At 48.4% G+C, this 12,941-nt stretch overlaps 1 protein-coding gene across 2 annotated transcripts in view; it reads left to right on the top strand.

The window, feature by feature from the left end:
• uap1 (UDP-N-acetylglucosamine pyrophosphorylase 1) overlaps nt 1-12,941 on the top strand; it is an 80,234-nt gene that overhangs the window by 50,418 nt on the left and 16,875 nt on the right. Inside the window, exons 8-9 of one of the 2 annotated variants that reach the window (XM_072511514.1) lie at nt 322-369; nt 3,788-3,854. In XM_072511514.1, coding sequence (XP_072367615.1) covers nt 322-369; nt 3,788-3,854 — 115 coding nt within the window. The remainder of the gene's footprint in view (nt 1-321; nt 370-3,787; nt 3,855-12,941) is intronic. The other variant, XM_072511515.1, reaches the window with a different exon arrangement.

The raw sequence follows: 12,941 nt of genomic DNA on the forward strand, positions 1-12,941 counted from the left end.
TTTCCTTCCCACACCGAGAATCATCGTCAAAGTGCCGCTGGAGCTCCTTAAAAGGGCCCAAAAGTCCGTTATCGTCGGGAGCTGCCAACCGTACAACCTACCAAGGCGTAGCCGCAACCGGAAGTCGAGAGAAAAAATCTTATTTATGCATCCTTTATTTTGGTCTTTCACATTTATTAAAATTTACTTTCAGGCAATACCATTTTATAGGAGGTGTTTTTTATTAATTCAGTTTTATCTTAATCCCAAATTTATTTGTAACATTGTGGTTTTGTTGCATTTTATTTTCCCATTAACTCACTTTTTCTTCCCATGTGGCAGTTCGACAACTGGAATGTCAGAAGCAGTCACTGCTGTTGTCAATGACAAGTAAATATCTTGGATTCGGTTTAATGCATGGTGATGGGTCGTGGCTGCTTTGCTGACTTAAAAAAAAAAGATTGTAGAAAAGGACTTGCCTTTTTGTACTGCCAGTGTAAGTGCTCATAAAGCAAAGCAAGATTCTATTAACACATTTTGTATATTGTGGTCCTTACTATGAACTTAATATTGCCCTCTGGAAAATTTTACAACAGCAGTGTTAAAAGGGCATGTGCAAATTGTGTAAGATCCAATTTTTTACACAAGTCCAAATTTATTACCTTTGCACTAGAAATCTGTAGAGATGCCTTATAAATGCAGAAGAACATCTGGATCCTTGAGGCTACACATTAAATAAGTCATGTGAAGGGTAGTCACCCATAGATCTGCTCAAGTTCTGTTATTTTCACAAGAACTCTATTCTTTACAGATCATCAGTCTTGTAAACAAAACAAAAATAATGCAAAGTTGTCTTGCACTTATCCAGACTGATATTAAAGACCTGGGGCGGGATTTTCCGACCCCCGTCGGGTCGGAGAATCGCCGGGGGCTGGCGTGAATCCTGCCCCCGCCGGTTGCCGAATTTTCCGGCACCGGATATTCGGCGGGGGCGGGAATCGCGCCTCACCGGTTGGCCGCCCCCCCCCCTGACGGCGAGAATCAAACCACCTCTCTTACCGGCGGGACAAGGCGGCGCGGGCGGGCTCCGGGGTCCTGGGGGGGGGGGGGCGTGGGGCGATCTAGCCCCAGGGGGTGCCCCCATGGCGGCCTGGCCCGCGATTGGGGCCCACCAATCCACGGGCGGGCCTGTGCCGTGGGGGCATTCTTTTCCTTCCGCCTTCGCCATGGTCTCCACTATGGTGGAGGCGGAAGAGACCCCCTCCACTGCGCATGCGCGGGGATGCTGTGAGCGGCCGCTGACGCTCCCACGCATGCGCCGCACGGCAAAGTCATTTCCGTGCCAGCTGGCGGGGCACCAAAGGCCTTTCACGCCAGCTGGCGGGGTGGAAATCAATCCGGCGCCGGGCCTAGCCGCTCAAGGTGAGGGCTCGGCCCCTCCAGATGCGGAGAATTCTGCACCTTTGGGGCAGCGCGATGCCGGACTGATTCGCGCCGTTTTTGGCGCCGGTCGGCGGACATCGCGCCGATTGCGGAGAATCCCGCCCATGCTTTTTTAAAAAGTTTGTTCTTAATTTGACAGTCCTTGGCACTTCAGTTTTATTCTGCTTCGTGATTCATTGTTTGCTATCATTCCATTCATGGGTGTATACAACCTCAAACCACTAAAATATTGAATTTGACCCATTGTTTAAAATGGTGGGTGTAATTTAATGGAAAAATTTCTAAGTTCATTTGTGGCAGGTTTTTCAGAGAGTTCCCTGCCGGCGAGTTTCCCACTGCCACCAAATGACAGTCATTTTTATGGGCCCTGGGGAATTTCTCAGCGGTTTAGCCCACACTTAAAAAATATTTCAGCACTGGGGAGCTGAACTCCGAGATCGGGCTGCCATTTTGAAAGGGTGCCCCGATTTCTAAGTGAGCTTGTGGGCACTCCCCCAACCCACCCATGGGCAATGTCACCCCCCACACACATGTGCGCTACCCCGCATTCACTCCCAAGTGAGGGCACCCCACAATGGGGACCCTATGGATTCTCCCTCTTCAGCCCCCCCCCCTTCCTGGACCCTCTTGAGGCCCCTACGTATCTGCCACGTTCACCCCACCCTTCAGATTTCTTCCCCGTCACTCTCCTTTTTTGGGCATGCCCCCCCCCCCCCGGCCTTGACCGTTGGCAGTGCCACCTGGGCACCTTGGCATTCCAGGGGTTGGGCCAGGGAGGCACCCTGCACTATCCTTGACTACCCGAGGCCTCTGATGGCCTGGTAGACCCCCGGGTTCTGTTCCGTCTGGTCCACGTTTGTGTGAAGCAGTACTGAATGGCGCCCAGATACAGCCTGTATGGGGAGGCTGGTAGATACCGGGAGACCGGTAGTTGGGCATGATTTCCGATTCCTACACCTCACGGGACTTGGGTATGTCCACGAGACGTGAAGGCTGCCGATAAGCCCGCAAGAGGCCTCTCCTGGGATCTACCAGCCAGGTTGCATTCTTGCTCAAGTACAACGCAGCCACTTAACCACACTCACTACAGAGCAGCACGGTGGCGCAGTGGAAGCACTGCAGTCTCACGGCGCTGAGGTCCCAGGTTCGATCCCGGCTCTGGGTCACTGTCTGTGTGGAGTTGACATTGTCCCCGTGTTTGCATGGGTTAGGCCCCCACAACCCAAAGATATGCAAGGTAGGTGAATTGAATATGCTAAAATGCCCCTTAATTGGAAAAAAATGAATTGGGTACTCTAAGTTTATTTTTAAAAAAACACCCACTATATTCGCTGTTTATCAATCCTTGATTTTTTTTAAAAATGTGCATCAATAGAATAGAGATAATGCCATTGAGCATAAGAGAATAGTTCATGCCTATGTGTTCGTAATGCAATTCTTTCACACATCAATTAGGTTTAGACATTGGCAGTTGCAGGTAAATGCTGGGCTTGTTAGATTGGCGGTGAAAAGACATACTAACACAAACCAAGGATTGCATGCCTCAACACTTCTTAGCATGTTAACTTGAGTATTGGTGGTCGGTTTGGGCTTTTAATTCAGCAGTGCTGTGTCTTCTAAAGAATCTATCCACAAATACATCAGTCAAAATTCCAATTTAAAATTACAGGTTATTCATTTGATTCCTTTAGTGTTGAGGTTACTAGAGTGCACTCATACACCACAAAATTAACTGAAAGCCAAATTGCCCTCAAATTCATCTTTGAGCTTCACCTTTTTTTACAGTGGCTCTTCCAAACCCAGCCTTTACTTCCTTAAATTGAAATAAACTTAAATTCCATTGATATACTAACATTATCACATTTCTTTCTATTGAATATATAAGAGAAGGGAAACAGTTCTGTTATTAAAACCAGGGGTTATGTTTACCATTATTCCACCTTGCAACCTGATTTGACATTTTTTAAATGTTCAATGTAACATGTTCCCTTCATTTATAATTATGAAGTTTTGATCTGATTGCAGAAGTACATGGGAGGTTTCGACGGTATTGATGCTTTTGTAATGACTGTGATTCATAGTGAATAAGACCACTTGATTTTAGTATCACAGGGAAGTGGAAAGCACTGCTGTATGCTGTCAAGTTTTTTGTAAATACATATTTCCAATCACCTCCAAATGGGGTACATAGTTGTTTACAATTCGAATCCAATTATCTCTGGTTTAACATGAACCTTTTGAAGTCTATTGAAATGAGGTGTTAAAAAGTGGCTATGCAAGAATTGTGGTGATAGATTCTAAGGAGACTTGGTATTTGCTGAGTGAGTTTTTAATAAACTACTGAAAATCATATTTTACTTTTCAGTCTGAAGGAGTTAACAGATGTTCCAATCAAATGTGAAATTTCTGCACTTGTGTCTTATGCTGGAGAGGTGAGTCTATTTATTTAACACCAGTAAGAAGTGATGTGAAAACCTAATTATAAATAATTAGTATGAGGGTTAGTAAGTTATTCAAAATCAATTCAATAGCTACAAGGCTAAATGTGGTATATAGTCGAGCAAGTATTCTATAAACCAATCTAACAAACCTTGTACAGAGAAGTCAATTTAACCAGAAAACCTACTGTGATAAACTTGCTCATTTTGCAGTGGTGAATGTCTCATGAGCTGCTAAGTGAGTATGATTCATGCATACACATGGTGCAAGGTGTACTGTTCTATCTTCAGCCATAGTGTTAGATGAGTCCCAGGCAGAATCAGCTCTGGCGATCTCGCAATGGTGTCCACTTCAACATGTTTCTCATGCTTCCGGCAAGATTTGAGCATGAGTCCTTCAGGTGGAGTATTATATTGCAGAGCCATAAGAACCTCTTGCTGGGACTTAGAATCATAGAATTTACAGTGCAGAAGGAGGCTATTCGGCCCATCGAGTCTGCACCGGTCCTTGGAAAGAGCACCCCACCTAAGGCCACACCTCCACCCTATCCCCGTAACCCCACCTAACCTTTATGGACACAAAAGGCAATTTAGCATGGCCAATCCTCCTAACCTGCACATCTTTGGACCATGGGAAGAAACTGGAGCACCCGGAGGAAACCAACACAGACACGGGGAGAATGTGCAGACTCAGCACAGAAAGTGACCCAAGCCGGGAATCGAGCTGGGACCTTGGAGTTGTGCAGCGACAGTGCTAACCACTGTGCTACCGTGCTGCCTATGCTTCCTGTTTCTCCTTAGTATGCCCCTTTGAATGAATTATCCCATGTGGCTTCCACCCTTCCTCAACACCCACCTCCTCTCACCCATGCCATAATACAAAGTATAACCTGTTTTCATTTTAAGAAATTTAAACTTGGATGTACTTATATACTGAGGAACTTGAAGAATGAGTCTGTTAAGGGTAAGTCTGGTAAGGAGAAACAGAAAGAAACCTGGGAGCTTCAGGGACAGGATTTAAGAGAGAAAGCTTTCAGGACCTCTGCAAAAGAGATTGTGGAATTGGGCTGTACACAACCAGGGCCCAGGGCTGGATTCTCCGTAGCCCGGCGACAAAATTGTGTTTGGCGATCAGGCGGAGAATGGATTTTCATGCTGAAGTCGGGGCTAGCGCCAGTTTCATGCCGGTCTGCCATGCTCCTCCCCCTTCAAACTGGCGTCATCATGACGCGCACCGTTTCAATGGTGTTGGCGCATCATCGGTAGGCCCACTCATGATGCTCCAGCCCCGATGGGCCACGTTCCCGACGGCGCAGGCTACGTGTGGTCCCAACTGTGGGAACCTTGCGTGATGGCTGCGGGCTATATCCTGCGCTCCAACACTCAGCGGGAATCCGTTCCGCTGTCCGGGAGGGCATGTGCTAGAGCTGGGAGGACTGGTGGGTAGTGGCCAGGGGGTGGGCTGTAGGGTCGCGATTGGCAGGTTGGGGTCGAACACGGCCGGCACCATGTTGTACGGCACGACCGGTGGAGGTCATCAGCCATGCGCATGTGCGGCCCGGGACCCGTCGATTCTCCGGTCATTTCTGGCGCGATCCGCGGGTGTTTCACCCGGTGCCGGTGCTAGCCCCTCACTGGAATCGGTGAGGGTTTCACGCCGATTTGCTGGTCGTGACACACCACAGGCTCCACGCCGACATTGGCATTTAGCCGCAGAAGCAGAGAATTCCGCCCCATATCATAAGAACATAAGAACTAGGAGCAGGAGTAGGCCATCTGGCCCCTCGAGCCTGCTCCACCATTCAATGAGATCATGGCTGATCTTTTGTGGACTCAGCTCCACTTTCCGGCCCGAACACCATAACCCTTAATCCCTTTATTCTTCAAAAAACTATCTATCTTTATCTTAAAAACATTTAATGAAGGAGCCTCTACTGCTCCACTGGGCAAGGAATTCCATAGATTCACAACCCTTAGGGTGAAGAAGTTCCTCCTAAACTCAGTCCTAAATCTACTTCCCCTTATTTTGAGGCTATGCCCCCTAGTTCTGCTTTCACCCGCCAGTGGAAACAACCTGCCCGCATCTATCCTATCTATTCCCTTCATAATCTTATATGTTTCTATAAGATCCCCCCTCATCCTTCTAAATTCCAACGAGTACAGTCCCAGTCTACTCAACCTCTCCTCGTAATCCAACACCTTCAGCTCTGGGATTAACCTAGCGTATCTCCTCTGCACACCCTCCAGTGCCAGTACGTCCTTTCTCAAGTAAGGAGACCAAAATTGAACACAATACTCCAGGTGTGGCCTCACTAACACCTTATACAATCGCAGCAGAACCTCCCTAGTCTTAAACTCCATCCCTCTAGCAATGAAGGACAACCTGTTGCACCGGTAAACCAACTTTTTGCGACTCATGCACTAGCACACCCAGGTCTCTCTGCACAGCAGCATGTTTTAATATTTTATCATTTAAATAATAATCCCTTTTGCTGTTATTCCTACCAAAATGGATAACCTCACATTTGTCAACATTGTATTCCATCTGCCAGACCCTAGCCCATTCACTTAGCCTATCCAAATCCCTCTGCAGACTTCCAGTATCCTCTGCACTTTTTGCTTTACCACTTATCTTAGTGTCGTCTGCAAACTTGGACACATTGCCCTTGGTCCCCAACTCCAAATCATCTATGTAAATTGTGAACAGTTGTGGGCCCAACACTGATCCCTGAGGGACACCACTAGCTACTGATTGCCAACCAGAGAAACACCCATTAATCCCCACTCTTTGCTTTCTATTAATTAACCAATCCTCTATCCATGCTCCTACTTTCCTCTTAATGCCATGCATCTTTATCTTATGCAACAACCTTTTGTGTGGCACCTTGTCAAAGGCTTTCTGGAAATCCAGATATACCACATCCATTGGCTCCCCGTTATCTACCGCACTGTTAATGTCCTCAAAAAATTCCACTAAATTAGTTAGGCACGACCTGCCCTTTATGAACCCATGCTGCGTCTGCCCAATGGGACACTTTCCATCCAGATGACTCGCTATTTCTTCCTTGATGATAGATTCCAGCATCTTCCCTACTACCGAAGTTAAGCTCACTGGCCTATAATTACCCGCTTTCTGCCTACCTCCTTTTTTAAACAGTGGTGTCACGTTTGCTAATTTCCAATCAGCCGGGACCACCCCAGAGTCTAGTGAATTTTGGTAAATTATCACTAGTGCATTTGCAATTTTCTGCTTATTTCTTTATTCTGCTTCTTTCTGCTTCTCTCTTTATTTTCTATTTCCTAGCATGTGGGTAGCCCATAATCTGTGTACATTGGGCTGTATCACTGGGCTTGCTTCCACACGTTGGGTTAATTTTCACCAGACCAAATTGATACAACTTAGCAGTAACAGCCTATAATTAACTCTTATTAATACCAAGCCAGCTGCTGCCATTTTTAATTGTTCCTTTCATTGGAAGGTTAAGTTGCCGGCCTATTTCAAACTGCTTTTGGGTACCTGCCTCTCTCTGGTACCTCCAAGTGGTCCAACATGGACAATCCTTGAGACTCCAGCCAGAATATATTGCCGAACGCTCCAACCACTAGATAAGTTTCTTGTTTGGGAGACTATGGGCTGGATTCTCCAATTCTGGGGCTATGTCCCCACGCATTCGTGGGAACGGTGGCGGAAAACTGTTGCAAAACGGCCACCAATTCCACGTTTTGCAGGGGGCTAGTAGGGTGGCAGCATAAAGCACCGGCTCTAGCTGCCGATACACCCTGGAGAATTGCCGGACCCATGGGCACGGCCGCGCCGTGCTTCGTGGCGGAGGCCACTCGCGGACCCGGCCCGCCAAATAGTTTCTCTCCCCCCCCCCCCCTTCGGCTGGCTCGCGCGCCCCAGACTGCCCCACCACAGCGCCCCAAGCCCCGAATATGACCCCCCCCCCTCTGCCAACGGATCGGCCCTCCCCCGACTGTGGCGGCGCTGGACTGAGTCCGCAGCCGCCACGCCGAGTTCCCAACGGATGAGACCACACGTGTCCCACGTCGTCGGGAACGGAGCATTGAGGGGGGGGCGGGCCTCGGGCAATGGCTTGAGGCCGTCGATACATGGCACGGTGTACTCTACGAGTATGCCGTTTTGGAGGGGGTGAAGCATCGCTAAAGTGCCCCCCCCCCCCGATTTCATCGGGAATTTGGATTCTCCGGCCATTCGCCGAATGCGATTTTGGCGTCGGCGACTGGAGAATCCAGCCCTATGTTCTCCCACCGGAGGAGAATTGCTGCCAGATCACATTCCCCTTGGGAGGCAAATCAGGAAGAAATTCTATTTTCCTCGTCATGCAAGTTTATGATACAGGAGGAATGGGCAAGTTGTTCATTGTGTGTGGGTGGGGGGGAGCGGGGTGCTGACTTTGGGGGCAACTCCATTAAGGGGCAACCCCCTTGGACCATTGCAAGGGCCACCACACCAGGCTCACATTTGGTGCGAGCTGTCGTAAAGCCTGGCCCAGAGGACAGAAGAATCACTGAAGGCCGGACCCGCTAAGTCGATTAACATCCTCCCGCTGGCACGCAGGCACGAACCGCAGTACCGCGACCAGCAGGGGCCAGAGCATCACGATCGGACCAGCACCAGATTTTTCAATTTTCCGCTGCATTGGGGACCCCACTACCGGCACCGGTCTGGATTTTTCAATTCTCCGCTGCATCGGGAACCCCACTACCGGCAGTGGACAGTGGAGAATCCAGGCCACTGTTTTAAGATTTCTAGTTGCATTCTTCATCATGACTGTTGTCAAAATAGACCTTGTTATAACCATATTTAAAGTGTCCTGATAAATTGCAGAAGCATTGGTATTTGCTGTAAATGGTGTTCTTTTTAAAAAAAATGTAAAATAAATTTGGAGTACCCAGTTCTTTTCTTCCCAATAAAGAGGCAATTTAGCATGGGCAATCCACCTTCACTGCACATCATCTTTGGGTTGTAGGGGTGAGACCCATGTAAACACGAGGAGAATGTGAAACTCCACACAGACAGTGACTCGGGACCAGGATCAAACCCGTTTCTCAGCGCCGTGAGGCAACGGTGCTAACCACTGTGCCACCCTAAAAATGGTATTCTTGATCTCCCAAGATCTATCCAGTTACGTTCCTTGCTAAGTCAAAGAGTGTGGGTGAAACTGCCTTAATTTTATTTTGTCAGCTGCCATAAAGTGAGTATCCATTTGCATAATGCAGTGTTGCTGGCCATGAATGTCCTGGGCAAAGTCGATTAAGGGATCGCCCAAATGAGAACCGTTAGCTGCACAGTTACATATCCATAGCTTGATAAACTTTGGGGAATCCTGCTACTTTTAAAATTGCAGGACCCTCTTAATGCTGTTGCCAGTGGTCCGTGGCGAATGACAATGGGCTGTTGGTCAGGTTACATCTTGTGGCTTAAATTTTTTTTTGTGAAATGCAGGCCCTGCAGTCAATGCTCATGAGTCACCTTGGAGGTAGCAGCATATTTCCTATGTTCCAAAGTAGAATATCAGCAGGCGGGTAGCATACCCATTTTGAAGAGCAAATTCTGATACATTTTATGTTACCTAAAGTTAAATTAATTCTACTTACAATGTCACTGATATTATAATTTTATTTTAAATTCAAAAATCATTGTCCTAATCTAATATTACTTATAATTATTCATTGGCTTGAACAGCGGAAGACCTACATTTACTTGGGCTGGTTTAGACAGGACTAAAGAGCTGGCTTTTAAAGCAGACCAAGGCAGGCCAGCAGCACGGTTCAATTCCCGTACCAGCCTCCCCGAACAGGTGCCGGAATGTGGCGACTAGGGGCTTTTCACAGTAACTTCATTTGAAGCCTACTTGTGACAATAAGCGACTTTCATTTCATTTCATAAAAGAATCTTCCTGATTACTAAACCTGGCACAAGATAATCAAATTCTGACAATATGTAAAAGTGAGTAAGAGTTGAATTTTATTTTCTGTTTGAGACATATGGGGGGCGATTCTCCGAGCCCCGCGCCGGGCCGGAGAATCAGCGCAACCACGCCCCAACGCCAGCGCGCGATTCCCCGAGGTGCGGAGAATCGGCGCCAGCGCGTTTGGCGCGGTGCGGGCCGCCGATTCTCCTGCCCGGATGGGCCGAGCGGCCGCTCCGATACGACAGAGTCCCACCGCCGCCGTTCACCCCTGGTCGCTGCCGGCAGGAATCTGCGGGAACGGTCGGGAGGCGACCTATGGCGGGGGGGGGCTCCTTCACCGGGACGGGGCCTCTTATGGTGTCTGGCCCGCGATCGGGGCCCACCGATCGGCGGGCCGGCCGCTTCCCCTCCCCCGGGCTTAATTCCTGGCGCGGCCGGACCCTGAACCGGGACCGACCCCATGTTGGTCGGGGCCGGCACGCAAAAGAAGTCCCCCGCGCATGCGCAGGTTGGCGCGGCCCAACTACGCATGCGCGGGTTGGCGCGGCCCAACTACGCATGCGCGGGTTGGCGCGGCGCCCATTTGGGGGCCAGAATCATACGTAACCGGGCCCGGCGGCGCAAACTCTTGGGCCCAATATTGGAGAATCGCCCCCATGGGATTTATTGCAAATCTTTTCCACTTGTCTAAAAGTAATTTTTGTCACAGTTTTGTTTCAACTAATTAGTGGTTTTGAACAATGAGTTCTGAGAAGTATTTGTACAGTATGATTAGAACAGACTTGCAAAAGACTGTTCCTCCCAAATCTTAACTTCACAACTAAATGGCAGTTTCCATGAACGAGCAAATCTTATGTAAGTCAGAACCTGAACCCTTATGAGTACAGTGAATAATACAGCATATCACAGGCCTATAAAATGCATGAAGCCAGATGAGCGAACCCCCACATTTTCCTGTCTGCTCCAAAAAGTGAGTAGTGCCTTGTTACCTAACAGTTAATTATCAGTAACTGGAGTCAGCTTGGCACAAAGGATGGTTGTGGTTGTTTAAGTACAATCATGTCAGTCCCAGGGTATCACTGCAAGAATTCCTTCGTGATGACTGCTTCATCCATGATCTCTGCAACAAAGGTGAGAAATGGAAACACTTGCTTATAATTATAAATGGAGCTGAATGCACAAAGTAATTCATTCTTCACATAATGAAGTAGCCCATCCTGTGCCCAGGCTTGGGCTGATAAATAGTAAGTGGCATTGGTAGCACACACACACATCTTACAATTATCATGCAATAACCATTTCCGACATCATAGAGCATAGCCACCTGTGCTGTATTTCAGTAGGTATTCAACAGCAAATAGCACACCCTGAGTCTTCAAAGCACTCTCTTCTACCATCACGCCACAAGTCAGGAATGTCATGGAATGCTCTTCAGTCGCGTGCAGCTTCAGCACTCGTCGCTTGACACACTCGTAGCTTGACACTATACAGAATAAAGCAATCTGCTTGATTGTTACCCAATCCATTGGCTTCAACAACCTCTTCCTTCTCCATTGGTCTACCATGGCTGCAGAGTGTCTCATCCACAGGAAGCACTGCAGCAACTCACCATGGCCGCTTTGGCAGCAATTTCAAAAGTCTAGGAGAACAAGGGCAACAAATGCAGAGGAACACCATCACTTCCTAGGTTCCCTTTGAGCCACAGACTATCTTGACTTAAATATACTTCACCATTCCTTCATTACCGCGGAGTTAAAATCCTGGAATTCCCTACCTTAACAGCATTGTGGGAGTGCAGTTACCACATCGAGTACCATAATTCACTAAAGTCCACCACCAGGGTAGCTAGGGATTTGTAAGAAATGCTGGACTGGCCACTGACTAGCACACCTTTAGAAGAGTCATATTGGACTTGAAACATTAACATGTCTCTCTCCGCACAGTTGCTGCCAGATTTGCTGAGTGTTTCCAGCATTTTTTTTTTTAATTATTGCATATAAAATAATATGGCAGACTAAGAACAGAAACAAATAAACTGGACAAATGATTGGATTCAATTATTGCAGATATGTAATCTATAAATGCAACTAATAATACGTGCATCCTTTATCCCAGCTAATAATTACTGTAACCACTGCTACTACAACTTGATGGTCCTTCAATGAGACAAAGTTAAGAATTCTGTCTGGGAAGGTTTCCAAGAGGCATGAGATGTGTATGCACGCTTCCCAGGGAGTATGCATAACAGCTACATCCTAGGGCAGACGGACATCCCTGGCCTCTTCGAGGACCATCCCAGAATGGCCAATTGGCTCTTGGGTGATAAGAGATACCCGCTGAGGATCTGGCTAATGACTCCAGTACGGAGGCTGATGATACAAATGAAGATCCGATAAAACAAAGCCCATGTGACTACCTGGGCTGTCTTTGAGCGGTGCATCGGACTCCTCAAGATGCAGACCCGATGCCTCAACCACTCTGGTGGTGAACTGCAGTACACATCCCCCAGTGATCAGGACATGCTCTGCAGTACCTCAGCTATGCCCACCTGAGACTGGGACATGTCCCGCAATGCCATGGCTATGCCCACACGGGACTGGGAGACCTCCCCTAGCGACTGGGACGTGCTCCGGAGGACCTTGGCAATGTCCACCTGAGACTAGGACATGTCCCACTGCACCTCATCAAAGTCTGCCTGGTACAGGGGTCACGTCCCCCAGCGACTGGGACACGCTGTCTAGGCGCTCAGCCATGGTCGTCACCGACTGGGCCACACCTTGAACACCTCCACTCGTGCTACCGAGGTTGTGCACCAGGCTCTCCACTGTGGTCGCCACCCTAGCAGTGTTGGCCTCAGTGGCATGCATTGCTGGGGCCACCTCCTGCACCCGTAGCCTCTATGACTCCTCCAATCGGCTTTGGATCTGCTGGAGAGTCGCTGACATCCCCCTCGAAATCTCACGGCCGCAGCCCAGATGGGCCAGCACCATCTGATGAAGAACCTGCAGGAGAATGGACATGTGGTCAGTGGGAGTGATGTGTCATTCTGTAAGGCAGTAACAACTCACGTGTGACAGATCATCTGGATGGGGGCCGATGTACCCTCACCTCTGCACCGTATGCCCACCTCTACATTGGTGAC

The sequence above is a fragment of the Scyliorhinus torazame genome, chromosome 7, assembly GCF_047496885.1.
Source record: "Scyliorhinus torazame isolate Kashiwa2021f chromosome 7, sScyTor2.1, whole genome shotgun sequence".
Lineage (NCBI taxonomy): Eukaryota > Metazoa > Chordata > Chondrichthyes > Carcharhiniformes > Scyliorhinidae > Scyliorhinus > Scyliorhinus torazame.